The 21,899-nt window shown below is 40.9% G+C and overlaps 1 protein-coding gene and 1 long non-coding RNA gene across 3 annotated transcripts in view; one reads left to right on the forward strand and one right to left on the reverse strand.

The window, feature by feature from the left end:
* LOC147232427 (solute carrier family 23 member 2) overlaps positions 1-13,658 on the reverse strand; it is a 29,540-nt gene extending 15,882 nt beyond the window's left edge. Inside the window, exons 1-3 of the mRNA XM_086149266.1 lie at positions 13,489-13,658; positions 4,454-4,600; positions 375-532 (exon numbers count right to left, since the gene is read on the reverse strand). Of these exons, the coding sequence (XP_086005392.1) occupies positions 375-532; positions 4,454-4,600; positions 13,489-13,563 (380 nt within the window). The 5' untranslated portion in view covers positions 13,564-13,658. The remainder of the gene's footprint in view (positions 1-374; positions 533-4,453; positions 4,601-13,488) is intronic.
* The window catches only part of LOC147232428 (uncharacterized), a 62,624-nt gene that overhangs the window by 899 nt on the left and 39,826 nt on the right, over positions 1-21,899 (forward strand). The window lies entirely within an intron of this gene.

A 21,899-nucleotide genomic window follows, 5' to 3' on the forward strand; every position in this document is an offset into this window, starting at 1 on the left:
TTAGCATAGCCCACGAAATTCCTCACCGATTCCCATCCGATCAAAGACATGCCGTGTTTTCAGAGGGTGAATTATGAGATCTGTGCGTACTTTAGCACAAACGACGTGGCTTAGCCCGCAGGCTTAATGTTACATTTTCTGCTAATGTCACATCACTGAGCGAATAGGAATTAGCGCTCTGTTTGTCCCGGCATGAAATCGGTTGTCAAGTGCACCGGAGGGCCGATCCCCAAGTAAACATTTAGCGAGGCAAACATGCTCGCTGAGACCACCTGAGGACCAGGAGCTAATAGATGTGTTAATACAAGTGGTTGTAACTAGTTCTGCATGTGAGGACAACCCGTTTTTGGGGGTGGGGGGTTGAAGTAGCTCACCTGGTACCCACTGCCGTCTGCAGCAGCGTGCTGAGTCCCGATACAAAGAATATGGTGGATATCAGCATGCTCTTGGCGGCGTTGTTGTCCTTGATGCAGAGCGGCTCAGCCAGGATCAGCGGGACGGCGATGATGCCGCCGAAGGCCAGGATGTAGTGCTGCGGATAATAAAGTGGTAATAAACCACACCGCAGCTGTAATTGCATCTTTGTTAATGTGTAATAACACATCTTCATAAACGTCAGATAAACAATGTGGCGTCACAACTACTACTTAATTAACGTGAGGAATTTAAATACCAAAGAATGAGTTGCAGTAATTTTCCATCTGTAATAAGGCATGTACTACATATGTAATAAGGCATTCATTACACTGTAATAAGGCATCTTTCACACGATAGTTGAGACGTTGATAATTCCGATGTAGACTTTCATGTATTTTTTTTTTCTCCTCCGAAATTCTCACTGACCTGACATGTCCACGTTCACGATCGATCTGTGCGGTGTGTGTGTGTGTGTGTGTGTGTGTGTGTGTGTGTGTGTATGTGTGTGTTTGCATTCCAGGGAGGAAGAGATGAGGAGGGGGAATTAAGGACAGATGTTCATGCGCCAGTCCAGATTTACGGGGGTATTTTTGTACCTACAAATCCCATAAGTCAGGCGTGGATGTCAGTTTCATGACGGAGGATATTGGAGCAAGGGTTTCCCTGTCGGGGGGCGGCGGGGCGAGTGCTTGATCCCACCTTAACCTTGTTTTGACGAAATATTCAGAGAACCCCACCCCCACCCCTCCAGCTGTGTAAATCCCCTCTCCTGTCCTCGTACGGGGATGGCGGGTCAACATTAAGTTAAATCATAACGTGGTTCCCACAGGTTCTCCGCTCTCCTCCCAAAGTCCACGGTATGTTTCTGTGACGTGTAAGTGAGAGAGCGAATGGTTGCATGTCTCCAGTCACTCGGTTGCATACGACATTTGACTGAGTGAATGGTGGCGTGTGAATGAGAAGGTGAATAGTTCCAAATCAATAAAAAGAGTCAATACTTGTATGTCTCTCTATGAAGAATCTGTAGTTGTATGTCTCTGCATGAAAGGTCAATACCTGCATATCTACATGAAGCGTCAATACTTGTATGTCTCTATATGAAGAGTCAATACTTGTATGTCTCTATATGAAGAGTCAATACTTGTATGTCTCTATATGAAGAGTCAATACTTGTATGTCTCGATATGAAGAGTCCGTAGTTGTATGTCTCTGCATGAGAGGTCAATGACTGCATGTCTCTAAATCAGCAGTCGGGAACCTTTGGCTTGCGAGCCATACATGGCTCTTCCGGTGACGGTGTATGGCACTCCAGGCTGCTTGGACAGAGGAATTTGCATTTGGATCGGCGCTTTGGCTTTTATGGCTCTCCCAGTCAAAAAGGGTCCCGACCCCAGCTCTATAGGAAGAGTCAGTAGTTGTATGTCTCTATATGAACAGTCAGTAGTTGCATGTCTCTGCATGAAAGGTCAATGCCTGCATGTCTATATGAAGAGTCAATACTTGCATCTCTCTGTATGAAGAGTCAATACTTGTATGTCTTTATATGAAGAGTAGTTGTAGTTGTATGTCTGCATGAAAGGTCAATACCTGCATGTCATTTGAAGAGTCAATACTTGTATGTCTCCATATGAAGAGTCAACGCCATAATTTCTGGACTATAAGCTGCTACTTTTTTTACATGCTTTGAATGCTGATGCTTAAACAATGATGTGGCTAATCTAGGGATTTCTTTGTGCTAATGAGCTTCATGCAACCAAAATATTTAGCCTCGTCACATTGGGCCAGTGAAGTTACTGTGAAATTCTGAATTTGTTCAATTCAGACACGGAAGAAAGCGACTTTACTGGTTTTTGTGCACAGGAGGAAGATGAAGATAGCAATCAGCTGGAGTAGGATAAAGTGAGGATAGAAAATGGATGGATGGATGGATGGACTTTTCCTTGTGTTATTTATTCGCCGTGTAACAGTCATTGTTCAGAAAAAAGCATTTCCAGTGCGTATTTGGGGATATTACCGGTATGTATTGAATTAAAAGTTTAAAAAAAGTTTCTGTGTAAATATCTCATGTTACAGCATGGACACCTGTGGCTCATCAACAAGTACAGCCTATAAATGTACACATATATTTATTTTTAGCTGGTGCGACTTATAGTCAGATGCGCTCAATAGTTCAGAAATTATGGTGGTTGTATGTCTCTATGTGAGGAGTCAATACTTGTATGTCTCTATATGAAGAGTCGATACTTGTATGTTTCTATATGAAGAGTCAATACTTGTATGTTTCGATATGAAGAGTCAATAGTTGTATGTCTCTATATGACACATGAATGCGAGGGTGAACCACACCTCTGGGATAGTCTCCAGCACCCCTATAACCCAGTCTCCATGATCGATAGTATAGATAAAGTACGAATGAGTAATTAGAACTCAACTGTTGATTCCGTACAAATAACTTGTTTTCCTGACCTGCCCGTCTCTTGACTTCCATTTTGACCACCCCCCTTCTCCCAAGGTCAAGTCCTCAATTCTTTGAAGGGGTTGGAGTCACGACCTCATTCAACCCCTCGGACCTTGGTTTGGGAGGGGTCGACTCGGTCGGGTTAGTGGAGTGCTGGAGCATGACTGACTGTCCAAAGAAGAAGGACAACACTTGTGCTTTTAAAGGAATGGGTTTTGAATGCGAAAGGTACTCTTGCTACTCTTGCTACCTCACAGTAGCGAGTATAACCGGAAAAACGGTTACCCCAAGTACTTATGAGCAGTAACATCTCATTAGTGCCAAGGGGGTACATTTCTGAGCGGTATTTACTTCAAGCACTCGTAATTAAGCGAGTATTTACGGGTGGGAAATGAGAAAGCATTGCAGAACTCTAAGAATGCGATATAAGTACTCTCTTTTGGAAACAGGGTATTATTAGAACACGGGACAGATTCTCATGAACTCGCAATGAAAACATCCAATTGGATGTTCACATGACGAGGCTAGTGGCGGCACTAAAATCGCCAGCTGTCACAACCACCTCCTGCCACTCACAGTCAGTGGAGCAGAGGCTGGTTGAATTTTTTTGTTTTTTCCAGCGTTTTAAAAGACGAACTAGAAGAAGAAGAAGAAGAATTATGAGCCAACCGTTATCGGACGAAGGGAGGGGGAGTTTTTCTCGGGCGGGTTTATCGCCTCTCGGAAGGTTCCCCACTCCTCGGCCCCAGCACATTCATCACGCGTGATTTAGGATTTAGGTTTATTAACCGTCGGGTGGAGTGCAGCAGTGCCACTGCCCGACAACACCTTTTCTTTTTTTTTTTTTTTTAAACAACGAATACATCCTTTTTATTATTTATTAATTATTATTTATTTTCAAATGAACAAAAAAGAATTTAAAAAAAATGAAATTTTCCAATAGTGAAAATATCCGCTGGTGTCCATTTGATTATTTCATAAAATTATATAAGTAGAAATAAAAAAAAAAAATATTGGGAGAAATTAGCAATGAGCGAATTTGGCAATGAAGGGGTTAAAAACAAGAGTATTTTATTTTGACAGGCCGTCTGGTCAGTATAAAAATGAAGTAAATATGGCAGGAAAAGGCAAAAACCGACAAAATAAAAGCATCTGTGCTAACCCTATCCTGACGTTTTGGGGGTCAAAGAGCGGAGGATGAACTAGCTGGCGGCTACATAGCACCCACGCTAACTGTGCACGGTATGATTTATATTTAGTGTGTGTACCGTATATACATACATCCTCAAAAGTACTTCCTTGCTTGCTGGCTAGTGAATGGTTGGATGTCTCTATGTGTGGCCCCTATGATTGACCGGCGACCCCGTCCGGGTCAGCCGCCTCCAAACACCCACCGTGCGCAGGTGCGCCCAACGAACAGATGACTTTAATTCATATTTGATTACGTTTTGTTTAAAAATCATGGCTTTGGATTCTGGTGGGGGGTGCCAAGGGGGGGGCCGAGGCAACAAATCAGGCCGTCTGGGCAGGTCGTCCTCCTCGGAGGGGGCGAGAAGGTGCCGGGCGATGTTGATTTACCTGAAATCCCAGCAGGATGCAGAGGTACCAGGGCGGCCTGTCGTTCAGGGAGTAGACCAGATCTACGCTCTTCTCCACCGGCTCCTCCAGGGCCTCCTCCTGCGGCTCCCCGATTGAAATCGCTGGCTGCTCATCACTGTCTTTGCCCTGCGGCGGCGGCGGCGGCGGCATAGCGGGGCGGGGATGGAGGCAAGAAATGAAACAATGTGAACCACATTAGCTAGTGATTTCAAACATCGAGGTGCCGTTTGCGGGTTGGATTCCGGGCTGCCCTGCCGACATACCGGAGGTGCCGACCCGCGCCAGCGGTTCTGGTTTTCATTGGGCTCCTTGAAAGACGGGGCGGGGGAGGCGGCGGAGGAGGGGGGAGGTGGGGATCAGAGCTGAGATTTTCATGGCTGTTTCATGGCTGCAATGGAGATTTTCATGGCTGTTACAAAAGTGTTAAAGCTGGACTGTCATGGCCGCCAACCCTGCAGATATATACAGTATATTGTGTGTGTGTGTGTGTGTGTGTGTGTGTGTGTGTGTGTACATATTCATATGAGTATATATCGGAATAAATGTGTTTGTATGTTACAGATATATACATATATCTGTTTTTTTATGTGCGCTGTATATATACACCTACATATACTTATGTATATATATACAGGTATTTATGTATATTTGTATATATGTGCAAGTTGGTGCATATATATGTATATAAATATATATATATACATATTTATGTGTGTGTGTGTGTGTGTGTGTGTAAAAAATATGAATATAAATATTTATACAAAATAAAATTTTATATAAATATTTATATAAAATAAATGTATATATCAGCCCTCCAACACAACAAATAGGGGTAGTTTGGAATGACCGCGTTATTTAGAATTATAATAATTATCCATTTAATACTTTATTATTATATCAAATGCTTCGATGTGCGTCCAGGAATGGCCAGGTGAGCTACTTCCTGTTTGGGCTCCTGTCCAATAGGAGGACGGGGCAGGGAAATGAGGTGGCAGCGCCGCCCGGAGACTGCGATGTGATTGGATGTTTTGGGATATAAAAAAAATGATGGACAGGAAGTGCTCCTTCGAAGTAAGATCCCTGCTTTTATTTATTGAGTTAGCTTGAATTTAATTTAGTTGACTTTAATTTAATTCAAGAAAATTAAACCAAATTAAAAATCAACTAGATGAAAGGATGAAAGAAATATGAGAGATGAAAATGATTTTTTTTTCATTTTGACGAGGAATGAGTTATAACCCCTCGACTGCCTCCATTTTTTATTTCATTTATTTCCTGTAGAGATTGCGTTAAAAAGTTTCTCCGGATTTTACAGCCGTCTCCATAAAGACAGCCAAGGCCAGGGGGTGGCGTAGCATTTTGGCACTGGTAGTACGTTGTACTGCGTCATTTACACAAGTATGAAAAACAAGCACTGTTTATTTCTATCTCCGCTTTATCAGATATCCTCAAGTACCGTAACTACAAATCTGCATTTTTCAAAATTCACTCACTCATTCATACATACATTCATTCACTCACTCACTCACTCACTCACTCACTCATTCATTCATTCATCTATTCATTCGTAACTATGGGTTGGACAGGCTAGAAAAATAATAAATATCATATTAAATACTAAAATAATAATTAAATAATGCAAATATTAAATATATGCAGTATATATAATAGACATGGATTTTAATATATATATATATATTATTTTGTACTTTGTTGTATAACATATATATATAATTATATCTACTTTTCTTCCTTATACCCCTTGTGTTCCTCAGTCCTTGTGTGGGGACTATACTGTATAAATATACAGTACATTGGTGTAATTAAAGGGTACTTTACTCGTAATTGGTTACATGGTTACATTGGTTACTCAATTACTAGCTTGGCACGCTGCCATACTTTCTCCCATAGTTTGATGTTTTCGTGTGTCTCGGACTGCAAACCTTGACTGAGGCAAAAGGAGTGCGTCCTCATATGAGGACATTGCACTTCAAGTCCTCCATTCCAGCCCCCCCGTCATTCCAATTTGCATCACCTCTAACTCCGCTCCCCGTATGTAATGTTTTAGCATCCGCTACTGCCAGCAGTAAAAGCTGTTCCAGTTAGAGTCTATAGAAAAGGCAACCGGAGGATGCGGTGCAAAAACACGTACCCGTGCACAGTGTAGCAGACACCCGCTTCCCCCTGGTGGCCAATTGAGGAATAATCAAAAGCTAAAAGCCTCAAGACATCATTTTCGTGGCTGCGAAGTTAAATGTGCCTGACTGTACCACAAGAAGGGTCACCTTAAAATGGCAGCAGTGGAGTCTGGTTGTCCCCAAAAGGGTTGCCAGACAATTGTTTCAGCAGAGTCTGGTTGTCCTTGAACATACCAGCTAAAGGGTTACTAGACAATTATACCTGTAGAGTCACGATGTCCTTAAATGTACTACCAGAATTGTTGGCAGATAATTGTACCTGCAGAGTCAGGATGCCCCTGTATGTCCCACCAGAACAGTCCCTAATCATTACTGGAGAGACAGCAGAGACAGGTTATCCCTGACCGCCAGGCAGCGGTTACAGCAAAGTCTGATTGTCCTTGAAGGTACCACCAGAAGGGTCAACAGACAATTGTATCCACAGACTCAGGATGTCCTTGAATGTACCACCAGAGCAGTTGCTAATCGTTACTGTAGAGTTGAATGTCCTTGAACATACCGCAGCACAAGTCACCAGACAATGGTTCCAGCAGAAGCTGGTCGTCCTTGAATGTACCAACATACAGGCCATCAGCTAACTGCTACCGGCAAGTTTGGATAATACTGTAGAGTTGGGTTGTTATTGAATGTATCACCAGATAGGTTACCTGTTAATCTATCAGAGTCGGGTCACCCTTGAACAGATAACCAAATTATCATTACTGCATAGTCAGGTTGTCCTTTCGGGTTGTCTTTGAACGCACCACCGGATGGGTCACCAAAGACTCAGGTTGCTCTTTAGTGCACCACCCGATGGGTCGCCTAAACATAGCGTTGCGTTCACTCCGTCCAACCCACTCCTTGCTGTTCTCCATAAAAGAACACGCCAACAGGAACAATTCCTTGGGTTGATTCTGACGACCAAATCTCTAAGTCCCACTCTCCCTGCCAGAAGAAACTCATGAGGACCCGCCACCGCCCACTTAAAAACAGGGAATTTAGAAAATGAGAAAGAAAGGAAAGAAAAAGAACCCGACTCACATTCCTTTTTTCCAGTATCCAACCGCCGGGGTAGTAAAGAACCTGTTTGCCAAGTTTGTAAAAGTCCACTTGTCATGTTCCTGCATGGTGGAATGGCATAGTTTGGGAATTGCTCACAGCAGCGGCGGCAGGGGGGGAGCTGTTAGTCCTTTTGATTTCTTGGAGGTGATTTCCTGCTAAGTGCTTCCTTTCCAAAAGAAAGAGTAATAAGATGGAAATAAATAACTTATTACTAGGTTATGTTCACTTAACGACTTGCATATGTTTTACTCACAGCTTTGAAATGCCGGAAAAAGGAAATAGTTTCCGAAACGGTCACCTCTTTATCGCATAGTGTGACAAAACCATTTTTATGTTATATTTCGAAATTCGGCATAGTTTCTTTTTGCGTGTATGTGCGTGTGTGTGTGTGTGTGTGTGTGTTTGTGTGGGTTTATTAGCGTCACATGACCCCTGTAGGCCGAGTACGGATTCACTGCAGGGGCCCCTCAGCTGGGCGCCGCATTCCTTCGCCGCCCCATTCCAACGCCAAACGCTGCCCTCTGGCGCCATCTAGTGGTTACATAACTATATCTATATAAAATAAATATATAGCTATATATTTATACGTATATATATAGATATATGGATAGATACAAACATAATAGAACATTAATAATCCAAATAGTACCCGAAAGGATTGGCTGAAGGCCCTCAGAAGAAGAAAGGTGCTATAAGATGGTTCTGCCTTGTTTGAAAATGTAATCAGATTACTTTTGAAGAGTAAAGAGTGGCAGTTTGAATAAGGACCGCTGTCAAGTGACCAAACTGCAACCCGGACAGGGTCTTGTTTATCATTTTATGCAGTGATTATTGTTGATGATTTCGGGCCCCGACCCAGAGCAGGGGGCGGAGCCTTGAGAGACAGAGCTCTCTGATTGGCTTGATTTGCTCGCCATGTTTCTGATCCCAAAAGTTGATTTTTTTTTTTCTCTGTTTTTGTCTTCCTTGAATTTTTTTGCAGTTCAAGTATCAAATTGTCCTCCTCTGTACGTCACAGCACAACTTTTAGGCATTTACCTGCAAATTTAAGCGACGGTGACTGCGGCATACAATTGATCCTGAGTTGTGAGGAGTTTTTTTGTCTTTTTTTGCCGGACAAAGTCAAAGAGAAAGATTATGAAGGTTTGATACGAGGTTTAATAAATAAAAAAAAAAGCTGTAAAAGAGTATAGTACTCCAAACATGGCCGACGCAGTCAGTATGACGCTGAAGTTCAGTAGCGTGAATTAAGAGCTAAAAAAAAAAATATCTGTGACTCGCTTCGAGGAAGGATCTAATCATCGGAGCGGCAGAACCCAGGCGCTGGGTGCCAAGTCCCGAGACCTATCCCGACCCCCCCCCAGCCTCCGGGGGCCCCAAACTGTGGTTAATCCCCGCCGACAATGTGATTATGCAACGCGTCGCATCATGTGCTGAGGTGTTTCAGCCCGGCCGTGACGATGCGGATGGACACGCCGGCGTGAGGAGGCTGATTAGTCCGCGGTTGCGTGGCGGATCTGTGGATCGAGAGGCCAGAAAGAACCGAGGGAATCTAAAATCACTACTTTTTCTGCAGTTTCTTTATATATATATATATATATTCTTTACATATACGTGTAGCTATGTCGAACATTTATGCTAGTCAAGGATGTGCCCGAGTGTCGTCTGCATATCCACAAACCAAATTCTGAAATGAGTGAGTTTTATGCTAAATGATAAAGGCAACAGCAGGAGATTAAAATTCTCAATCTAATTATATAACCAAAAAGTAAAAAAACAAAAAAGGAATTATTTGAATTGAGTACTTATCAAATAATTAAATAGCAGTGCACATACAGAGTAAGAAAATTGGAGTATTCGCGTCTTTCAGGAATATTTTCCCCATCGCCTGAAGGGTGAAAAAACTATGGCTACCTGCCGAGCAACCTAGTTGCCATCCTGCGTATTGGCTACCGGCTTTGACGGATCGAGTAGCCGCCGCTAACGCTGCCGCTGGCCATGGATAGCTTCACCCTCTGAGCTAATCCGGAGTTAATTTTCAAAGGTTTCCAAGGGTCCAGGGGACGGAGGTTCACGAGACCTGTGCAGGAACCGAGCTGGAAATCTATCGATTGGCTCCGGTCCTCCTCGCCATGCTACAAGCCCCTCCCACTGGCCGTGTGTGTGTGTGGGGGGGGGGGGGGGGGGGGGGTTGCAGACGTTGTGAACCGGCAAAACCCTGGTCGCCGTGCATGTGACCTCCTGCGGGACGAGCAGCCGTGGCTAACGCTGTAAAGTTTCCTTTTTTTTCAAATTCTTAATTTAAGTAACGTGACTTTGTGTACGTTCCGCAATTAGCCGGCTGCTACTCCCCAAATTGAATTGTATCTTTCAGACATTAATTTCTGTGTAATGGGCTTCACAAGCGTTATAACGTGCTTATTACCGTGTATTTAGTAATAACCCGGGCATCTGTTATCATCAGTAACACAACAAATCAATTATCAATAATAATCTGTTAATAACTGGTCGTAAAGCAGATGGTTTTGCGAACAATGCTAAAGGTAAGCCGCTGTTTCATATTTTAGCACATTTGTTCATTATATGTGCTTACATGATGCCATACATGTTATTACACCTTTATTAACTAACATGCGAACTTTTATGAAGCATCTTATAAACACCTCAGTTCACACTTATGATCCATTAAGTGGCACAAACTAATCTTTTTAGACCATGTAGGACCGTATAGAGACAGGCTACTTGGCTAATTGCTTTCTGCTAAGGTAACGCCTAAGAGTCGCTTTTTTTTCCTAAACGGCTCCGCTCGCTAGTGCTAGCATCCATGCTAACGCTCCACGGCGCTATCATTAATCTCCAAGGGAAACGGCAGTGATTTAAAACGTAAATATCCCATGCGACGCGCCACTGATACAAAAACACTTCAGTGACAGGAAGTTGGATTTCCAAGGCAAAATAAAAGCTCCTTTTAAAAAAAATAATAACGCTCGCCAGAACAACCCGGGACTACTTGCTGCTGCCCCCAATTAGTTTTTTCTTTTTTTTTTTTTTAATTTGTCGTTGAATGCCTCGCTGCTAACCTTTAAACATCCAGAAAAAAATTGTTTTAAAAGACCGGATTAAAAAAAAAAAAAAGTATTAAAATTGCAAAGAGTCAATTTTAGAGTCCAAGGTCAAGTATTAAGTTTTTGTAAATACTGTGTAAAAACCCCTTGGTTTTTTTTTTTTTGGGGGGGGGGGGGGGGGGGGGGGTTATGAAATATCCTCTGCTGACACTCGATACCGGCGAACCCTGGACCGCTCAGCTGCACCAACAGACACAAAACATCCCTTGTCCCCGTGGCGACGGCGGGGGGAAAAAAATAAATAAATAAGAAAATAGCGAGAAATACATTTGCTGAGCCATTTGGACGGATGTGACCATGGCGGCAGAAAATGTCCGGTTGATCAGGTGCTCCGATCAGTTTCGTTGCCCTGCCAGGATCCCCAAGTTGCGCCAGAACCGCATTCTGGTGTGTATTACACTCCTATTACACTCCCAATTAGCTGTAATAACACTGTAATAAAGCCTCCGGTGGGCGTCCTCTGTGTCGCTTGCATGCCAAGCCTGTAACTATAATACCAGTAATACATCCCTTGTGGTGGTACTCATTATATACCTTTTGGGGATTTTATTATACTTAAAAGAAAGCACAAATGTTGATTTTTTTTTGTCTACATTATTCTTTTTTTTTATCGTCTCAGTTGAAGAAATATCTTAATTTTGAACATGATTATTACACTCACATATATTGAAAATATATCTATATATTGTAATTTTATATATATAAATATATATATATATATATATATATAGTGTATTTTAATGATTTCTGAGATTTCTGATTTTCACACAAAACTAAAATATCAAAAAATATTTTTATAAGTAGAAGTAGTCGTATTATGGGATGTGCTTGTGTGAAGGTCTGTGTTGTTACGTGGCCAAGACATATATATTGATTTCGATAATCGATAATGATACCATTCATCATCCATCCATCCATTCCTCATGTCGATAATTAATGCTAATGATAACAATAATAATAATAATAAAAATAACTTAGTGTCACCTAATCTGCAGTGAATCAACACCGCTGTTATGTAGTAATTTAATTAAGTTTGATTGAGCTTTTTTGAAATTGAATTTATTTGATCTAGTTTAATTCGTCGCAACCTCTGTCACCTTTGTTATCCTCAGAGGCAGGAAAGAAAACAAAACTGACTCCCCGTTTCCATGGCGATGGATGATAATGATTGACTATCTTTTCTGTGTTGCCGTTTAATAATCTTCATTTTTTTCGCGACTTCCCAGATTGTGCCGAGTTGTTCATTGACCGAGGGTCAAAGGTTAAACGTGCGCTCTTACGACGTGACTTCTGATTGGCAGAAAAACACGTCAATCATTTTGAACCCTTTCACTGAGCCAGATTGAATTGCTTATTAATCAATAAATCTATATATCACAGTTGACATTTTATTATAATCCATTTAATCTAAATGGGTGAATTCCATACATCTAAATCTCTATTATTATTATTTGATTATTATTATTATTATTATTATTATTATTATTATTATTATTATTATTACTGTTGTTGTTGTGATTAATGTGATTTTATTATCATTAATAATTTTGTCAATAAACTTATTTCCTGCCCCATAAAAACCTCCGCCGGTTACTCCATTCACATATTTTAGGGAAAACTAATAGGTAAATAAAAATTGTAACTACGACTGATTTATTCACTCATTTAAAATAAAATAAAATTTTAAAAAAGCCTCTATGTAAAAACATTCAAATGATCGAAGCCAGAAATCAAACAATGAGAGCGTGGAGGTCAAAGGCCGCTGTACGGTAAATAAATTCATAACCAGCCCAGACTGGCCTCCAAAACAAACAAACAAACAAACAAACAAACAAAAAAACAAACAACAAAAGAAAGAAGATGACAAAAAAAAGTTCCATTGCGGTAATAAGGCGGTTATTAACTAGTGTTGGTGTAATAGATGTGTAATAAATGTGTAATAACAGTGTATGCGCACCTGCAGCTGTTTGCATAGAGTCTGGATTCTTTGCTCGACCGGACGACGAGGGGGGGGTCAGGGGGCCAGTGGGGGGGCGGGGGGGGGGGGGGGGGTCGATAGCCACGGGCGGCCACTCGGAGAGGAATAGTCGGGGGCGTGAAAGGGGAAACTTCAGCGACATACCCTCACATTCCTGCGTCCGTTCTTATTCCCTTCCGTTTCTTTATTTTTAAGTTTAAAACCAACTTAAGTATCTCTTTTTCCTGTTTTTTTTCCTGTTTTTTTTTTTTTTCTTTTGCGTCCCTCTCGGCTCTTTCTCACATTTCTCTTTAAACGGCTAGCACTAATACAACCCATCTAAACCGTGCAATCATCACCCACATACACGCACGCAAACACACACACACACACACACACACGCGGGAATGTGACGTCTTTCATGGAATGCACACACACACACACACACACACACAAACATGCACGGTTCGGCAATTATCACATTCCGCAATGGATTATTTTTTTTCAATTTTAGTCTCTCTTGAAAAGTACCACTGTTTCTTTTTTCCAAACGGCTTTTTAAAACAAATGCACCAAATTTTTTTTTTTTTAATTTTTTTTACTTCAACTTTTTTTTTGCTCTTGTTTTGGATTAAAGTGATACCCAATTTTTTTTTAATTTTTTTTTTTTAATGGCTGAACATGTGAACTCACCCCGAAGGCCAGATTGTCGGTCCCCTGCTCGCCCTTCAGCCCCAGCTCTATTTTCTCCTCGGCGGTGATGTGCATCCTGGCTGGCTGGCGGCGGCGGCGGCGGCGGCGGCGGCGGTGGCGTCCTCGTCCCCCTCTCTCTCTCTCTCTCTCTCTCTCCCTCTCTCTCTCTTTCTCCCACTCTCTCTCTTCCGTCGTCTGAGCGACGCCGCCCCGGCCCCGGTGCACTTTTAGAGCCGTTTCAAGCAGAAAAAAAAAAGTCGAGCCTCCTCGCATCACAGCTCACCAAAAAGTGGGCGGAGCCTAAAAAGCAAAAGGGAGGAAACGACGTAATTCGCTTGTTGATTGATTTATGATCTTAATATTATTTATGTTGGTGTCTTCCGAGCCCCCCCGCCCCTCCCCGATTGGCCGGCCGTGGATGCTTTATTTACCGGGGTCACGTGGTGCGGCGGTGTGACGGCGGGTCCTATGAGAGCGGAGCAGCCGCCCGGTCACATGAATGTGTGATTTGTCACCCTTATTTTTTTTATTATTTTTTTTTACGCGACGGGTAAACGGGCGTGAGGAAGAGGAGGAGAGTTCGACTTTGCCCGGGTCCGGGGTGGTAAGTGGTTCGGTCCATCCATTAGGAAGGATTATGTGATCTTAGCTTGTATATTGAGTATATTTAGCTTGTATGTCACACACACACACACACACACACACACACACACACTCACACACACTGCATTTACACGTGTGCGCGCTCACACGCACGTCGATCATCACGCCTCATTTTTCCACTCATTCTCCATCCCCCCCTTCGTCCCCGTTTCCTTCGTTCTGATTATTTCTTGCTGTTTAATTAAAAAAATAAAATAAAAAAACACGCACGCATGCAAATACTTTTCAAATGTCAAATGAAGTGAGAAAATTTGCAAATAGTTATCTTGGCAAAATAACGATATTTATGAATAATTATTTGTGTTATTTGGGAACATGTAGTAACTTGTAATAACACTGGAAATGTATTTATTACTATGTTATTACACATGTGCACAATGTTATTACACAATTTTTTACAAGCATCAATTACCGCAAACACCATCAGGAATTTGTTAAAATATTTACTAAATATTTTATTAAATATATGTATATATTTAAATATTTTAAATATTAAAGTGATATTAGAGTCATTTGTATGAATTAAATGTCAGATTTCGAGCGGTTAATTGGTGATATCATCATAACTCTTATATTGTTATCAATAGATTAACAAAAACAACAAAACGATAATAACTGAACACATACAGTGAATACATTCACAAATTATCAGATTAGAATCCGATGATGTTGCGTAACTACAGGAAAAAAAAATGGAATTTATTTCCAGACCAAAAGAAAATTCCAAAATTCACTTTATTTTGAAAGTTAGAATAGAATTAGAATAAATTGGAAATAATCCTAAACGCGTGTGACTAATCTGTTGAGGAGTCTCCATTTGAGGAAAGAGGAAGCGGTCTGTTGGAGGTCAAAGGTCAAAAGTTGCGTACCTCACCTTTGGTTGTCAAGGAAACAGACGAGAACGGCAACGAGGGTTTGAGGTTTACCGATACTGACGTGGCTAGGATACAAAAACAGCTAGCGTTCGTAGTTCGCAGTGTAATAGCATTCAAATTAACTAGTAATGAAAAGATATATTGGTAGATGGATGCTGGAGTTGGATATGAAGTTAGCTGGGGTGGGAGAGGAGGATCGATGGAGAAGAAGTAAATTATAGTTGATAATAGTTAATAATTATCTTGTTGTACTCGTTCGAGGACGTTTCGCTTTGTTTTGTTTCTCTCTATCCAAAAACCCACAGTATTGCTAGATAATGATTTATTTCATGCTAAGGTCGCACCCAAACCGCTAACCGGTTAAGTAAACCCGCTGTTCCTGTTTGAGGACTGAAACAAAAACAAACTTTGTATTGATAACATTAAATAACCCTAACCCCATCAGGCGTATTGGGAGTATTATAAAAAAAATATCAAGTATGTTAAGCCGAAGGGAATATTCAAATCTTCGTACTTTTTAAGACCTTAAAACACTTTATAGCCTTAACTTTGACATTTTATATTTTATTTGTATTTCTTATTCTCCCTCCTTCCTACTATTATCTATTATTGTTATGTTTTACTTGAAACTCTGGCACAACAATGTCCTTCGGGATAAATAAAGTTGTTCTTATTCTTATTCTTATTCTTATTCTTATTCTTATTCTTAAAAAGCTGTTATTAATATGCAATTACACATTATTTTTAACAATTTTCTCACAGGCAGAAGGATGTTTGTGTGTGTGTGTGTGTGTGTGTGTGTGTGTGTGTGTGTGTGTGTGTGTGTGTGCGTGTTTCTACCATTTTAGCACAATATTATTATGGTTTGATACTATGTCAACATGTATATTTATATATTTTTTATTATTTTATGGCGACAGAATATGTCACTATTGAGCAGGAGTGCTTGAAGGGTTAGATAGGGGCGGCAGCCAATCACAGCTGTTGTTGGGGTGAGGGGTGGAGTTTAATTGGATGGGTCATCTGTCAATCATATAGTGTTATCCAATCAGACACCCTGTCATTTTAGTCAAAAAAAAAAACTGAATTATTTCTCTTTCAAATATCAAATTCATTATCATTTCATCGTTCAATAAATTAATATATAGATGAAAAAGTGGAAAAAAAAAAACTTAAAGAAAAAAATACAAATCACTCACTACAGTGACTTTTACATAAATATGTCAATAGATGAATTGATCAGAAAAAAAGGAGTTTATAAAATAAATATTTAGAAACACAAAAACAGCCAGAAGAAAAATGGCCCAAAAAAATTCAATTGAATTATCATATATTTATATATATACATGTGTGAAACCCCACCTGGTTGCCATGGTAACTGGTGGTGGTGGTGGTGGTGGGGCTATGGGAAAAGAAAACCCGTCGCGCCGCATACCAGACGCGGAGAGAGTCATTTCCCTGCTGGGAAGGCATCAGAATCGATTGGCGCGCCGCTGCACGCCGCGTTCGCCAGAGCTTGTCATGAGAGTGGAGAGAGGGAAAAAAAAATTGAAGGGATGGACGGCGTTTGGGGGGAAAAAAAAATGTAAAATGTCAATTTTATCAATGGAATCACGGGATCACATGATGCAAAACGGAGGAATTTTAACCGTCCGGGACCGAGTGGGGGGTAAAAACTGGAAACGGGACGGACCATCAGACACAGAACAGGCGTGTGAATGAATGAGTGAATGGTTGTTTATAAAACGTGTGAATGAATGAACAGTTTATATCTATAACATGTATGAATCAATGAATGGTTTATTAATGTTGGCTCATTCACTGAGTCTTGTTCATAGGAGTATACACACTTTGTATGTATACAAACGTGTGTGTGTGTTTGTGTGTGTGTGTGTGTGTGTGTGTGTGTGTGTGTGTGAAAGGGTTAAAACCGAGCTGGATCACGCCAGCGTGTTCGGTCACATGACCGGGGGGAATCAGGTCAGGAGGTGGACATGGAAGCGTGAACAGAAGTCCATCTGTTCTTCATCCGTTCATCTTCTCGACGTCGCTTTGAAGGAAAGCCCGCATTCTCCTCGGGCAGGATCAGATTAGATAAAACCGGATTAGATTGAACAATATCAGGTTAGATAAAAGCGGATTAGATCAATTCAAAGTAGATTAGATTAGACCAGATTAGATTAAACCACATCACATTAGACGAGATTAGATTAGATGACATTATGTCACATTACATTAGACTGGATTGCATCGAATCAGATTATATTTGACTGGATTACATTAAACCAGATCAGATTAAATTAGACCTGATTAGATCAGTTCAAACCGGATTGGATTCGATTGGATTATATTAGATCAGATTAGGTCAAATCGGATTAGATTAGACCAGATTTGATTAAACCACATCAGATTAGATCAGATTAGAGTAGACCCAATTAGATCAATTCAGACCGGGTTAGATTCAATCAGATTAGATTAGACCATATTAGATTAAACCACATTAGATTACATTAAATTAGATTAGATTGGATTAGATTAGACAAGATTAGAGCAGATCAAACTAGATTAGATCAGATTAGATTACACAGAATTAGTTCAAATCAGATTAGATTAGACCGAATTAGATTGAAGCAGATTAAATTAGATTTGATTAAATTACATTAGATTCGACTAGATGAGGTCAAATTAGATCAGATTAGACCAAATTAGATTCAACCACATCAGATTAGGCCAAAGTGGAATTACATTACATCACATTCAAGTAGGACAGTTTAGATCAAACTGCATCAGACAGATTTAGATCAGATTAGATTTGAGTCGATGAGATTAGATCAGATTAGATTTGAGTCAATGAGATTAGATCAGATTAGATTGGAATATATCAAACTTGATCATCACAAATTAGATTACATTATATTCAATCAGATTAGATTAGATAAAACCAGATTAGAAAATATTACATTGGATTAAATTACATAAAATGAAATTAGATTAGATTGGGTGAGATCAGATTAGACCAGATCGGAATAAATCCGATCTGAACACAGATGACATAACATTACATTTAATTAGATTAGATCAGATTAGAAAAAAATCCATTAAAGAGATCTGATTAACCATAATCTAGATTAGATTAGATCGGATTAGAATGGTTGGATTGACAGCTGACCCATTTAAAGTTAAGCCCCGCCTCTCGACCGGCTCGGACGGACTTTCTTGAACGCAAAAGCTGAACATCGGAGGGAACGTCGAGGTCGTACCGTTGCGAAGCGGCAACATCTTGTTTCGCACGTAAATCTCGCCGCTTTTGTCGCCGCCATTTACGCCGCCGCCACGGGGGGGCGAGTTTCAACAACCTCGCCATCCGTCACCCTGGGAAGCCTCTTCAAATGCAAAGTTGAAAAAATAAAACCTGGGTGGTCCTGAACGCCTCGCGCGTTTAACCCTCCAACTTCATCCTCATCTTATTCAAATCCAATTTTGAAGTGAATAATATTCAACTAAACCGTATTTACTTAAATAATGAAATGAAACCATGTCATTAAAATGTTTAAAAATGATCTACAGTTGAAAAATAATTTGTGTTGCACATCTCTAGGTGTCGGTCCAAATAACTTTACACTTTATTTAAATTGAAGAGGAGTTTTTATTAAAAATACCACGATGAATAATAAAACAAATTAAAATAAAAATGATTTCATTTACTGTATTGAAAACTTGAGTGATGTTATCTTTAAATTAAATAAAAACATAAATAGATAGATATATGTATTCAGAAAACAAGTGATTTTTAAAACATGATATTCAATTTAAGAAATCCTATGATATGATTGTATTGAAAATTGGACACTTTATATCTTTAAGATTTCTTTCTTGGAATTAGAATAAAATATAAATATTTCATATAAATATTCTGTCAATATTTATGTGAAATGACAATATTTACTATATTTGTTTGTTTGTTTTGGTTGTTTTCTTTGTTTTTGCCCCATTTTCAAATTTTCAATAAATAAAATAGGTTGAAAAAAAATCAGAGGGAATTGATTGTTGAAAACTGATTTATAAAAAAAGATGAAAAAAATGAATTAATGAATAAATAAACACATAAATAATGTTTTAAAAAACAAGATACAATTTACTGTATTGAAAACTTGTGTGGTGTCAATTATACATTAAATTGATACATAAAAAGAAAAATAAATTTGTTTCTTGTGCGAGTCTAATAAAAGATGGAATTGACATTATTTATGAAACAAGAATTAATAAAAATGAATAAATAAATAATCTTCTCAGCAGAAATTCCAAGAAACCCTATTTAAATGCCTTTAAAAGATGATTAAATGTTTAATTGGGAAAAAAAAGACAAATTAACAATATTGTTAGAAAAGTATCGGAAATGTTATATAATTACATTTATCGGTGCATTGAGTTAAGAAAAGTATGCATTATTGAATTTAGAAATGAATTGCTACTGCTAAATCAATCAATCAATCAGTCACTTGATTAATAAAATTGATTAAGTAAGTATGTCACTGAAAAAACAAAAAAACAAATGGATAAATAGAAAAAACCTTATTTCTGTATTTTCCAGTGAAGAAGATGCACCTTCTCACAAATTTGCGACTCTTGGCACTCATTCCCCCCCATCACACACACACACACACACACACACACACACACACACACACCAAGGCCGCCACTCAAAGGGCCCTTTGTCGCCCCCCCCCCCCCCCCCCCCCCCCTCGCCGACCTCATGCGGGTCGCCGTTGTGATGTAATGACCTCCTTCGATGAGTGAAACCGCGGAAAATAAAACACGAGCCCGAAAGGGGGGGCGGAGAAGAAAGGGATCCCTTGAAACCCCGAGGGGTCGGAGAGAGCGATGGCGGACATTTATCACTGTTATGGCAAAGGTAGAAGGGGTTATTACAGTGTCGTAACATGGCGGCGGGTTCGGGATCGGGTTGGCAGGCGCGTCGAAAGGGTGATTTGAGTGGACGTCCGTCACAAAGAATTGATCAAGGCTGCCGTTCCAGGGCCGATGAGAGCGTGGGGCCCTTGTGACGCTTGGAACAAAAAGACCTCACTCAGCGGCGTCGAGCAAGTGATCAGCACGAGTCCCTCGATGAATCCCAGAGTTTTTTTGTGGCGGGGGGGTGGGAGGGGCAGAGGTGCTAATGGTAGGAAAAACAAAACAAAACGGGTAATCTGGTGGAACAGTCCATCCCTTCGTTCATTCGCACATTTGCGGAAAGACTCTCAGGGACCTCCAGAAAATGCAGGAATTACGGGAGGTACCCTGATATGGGCGGGCGAAGGGGGTTCTCTGGAAAACCAAGGCGGAAAAAAGGGGGCAGAAGATGGCCACGGACTACGACTGTTTGCAGATGACACGGTGGTGTGCACTGATACTTGGTGTGAAGTGAGGCACCTGGGTGGAAGGGTTAGGCTACAAGGGGCGGAGGTGAAGAAGTACCAGGTGAAGGGGTCGATGTACCGGCAATGGAGAGGGCGGAGGAAAGTGTCATGGGGTTAGAGAAGAAGATGTAGAAGAAGGTGGTGAGAGCAGCCGTGTTCTCCGGTTTGGACAACACTGAGGAGAAGACGGTAGGCCAGAGACGGAAGCAACAGTAGAGATGGAGGAGGTTCCTCTTTGGAAGTGGAGGAGCACAAAGACATTTGGAAGTTGTTGTTAGAAGTTCTAGAGGTAAAGTCAGGCTGAGTTTGTTTGAAAAGAAGGGGCATGAAGATCTTGGTAGAGGGTCATTGAAGTTGGAGGTGGTCAAGAGCAGGAAGGGTGGCGGTATGCCCTGCCAAGGAGAGAAACAAAGGTCAGTTGCAAGGACTGGTTAGAGCAGCGAGGAGGTGAGGAAGCTGCGGGGGCTGAAACATTTTAAGATCAACTGTCCAGAGAATCGTGGAAGAAGATGTGATGAAGGGTATGGCCGTGTGGGCGGAGAAGAGTGAAGGGAAAGGTTTAAAAGATGGAGGTGAGGAGATGTAGGTTCACAGCAGATGCCGAGGAGGTGCAAGAGGCAAGGGTGAAGATGACAAGATCTTCCCTTTGAGGGCAAAGGGGAATGGACTGGACTTGGAACAAGCTAATCAGAGCGCTGGCCCTGGTTAGACGGAGCAAAAAGAGGACAGGGCAATGATGACCCACTGTGGCCTTAGATGATGGAGGAGGTAGCAAAAAGGATTAATTGGTTGATTGACGCCTTGAAAAGGTACAGAAAGTACTTGTATGCCCAAGAGATACCAAGGATACAAAAGACATATGCAATTTACAGAAACGTACTTTGAATGAGCGGTATATGGTGTTCAAGGTGGATCGGAAAGTACCGAAACTTGGTTCAGCTCCTTTGGTCTTTCACTTTGTAGGGATTTCCTCTGGGTTTTGTGGTTTTTAGGGCCGTATCAAAGCGACCCCTGCTCCGATTGGTCAACATCATGGGGAAATAGTAGTAGAAGTTAGTTTTGTCGCATGATTTGTGGGCAGCTGCTGTTATGATTTCGTTAAAACCAAAACTGTCCGATGTTTCGCATTTCGCTTCACCACATCGATGCGTAGCCCCGAAGTCTACTCCTGCTCCGATCTTCAGACGCTCCCCTGTGGGATCATTGTAGTGCTGCCGCGGGATCGGCAGCAAAAGGGCTCAGAGGGCGGCACCACCTTCAAACTCCATGTTGTTTTCTTGGCTCGCTGTTTTGACGTAGTGATCAGTTACGTTACTTGAAATAATAAAGTAAATAAAAAACAGGAAAAGGAAGAAACCTCCGACCTTGACATCTCGGACTGTGACCAATCGTATGTCCAGAAGAGTCCTGTTCTATAGAAAGGCCTCTTTGTCCTGTCTAAGAGCTGAAACGTAAA

Source organism: Fistularia commersonii, chromosome 7, assembly GCF_037954325.1.
Source record: "Fistularia commersonii isolate RoL2024-O1a breed Wild chromosome 7, RoL_Fcom_v1.0, whole genome shotgun sequence".
NCBI lineage: Eukaryota > Metazoa > Chordata > Actinopteri > Syngnathiformes > Fistulariidae > Fistularia > Fistularia commersonii.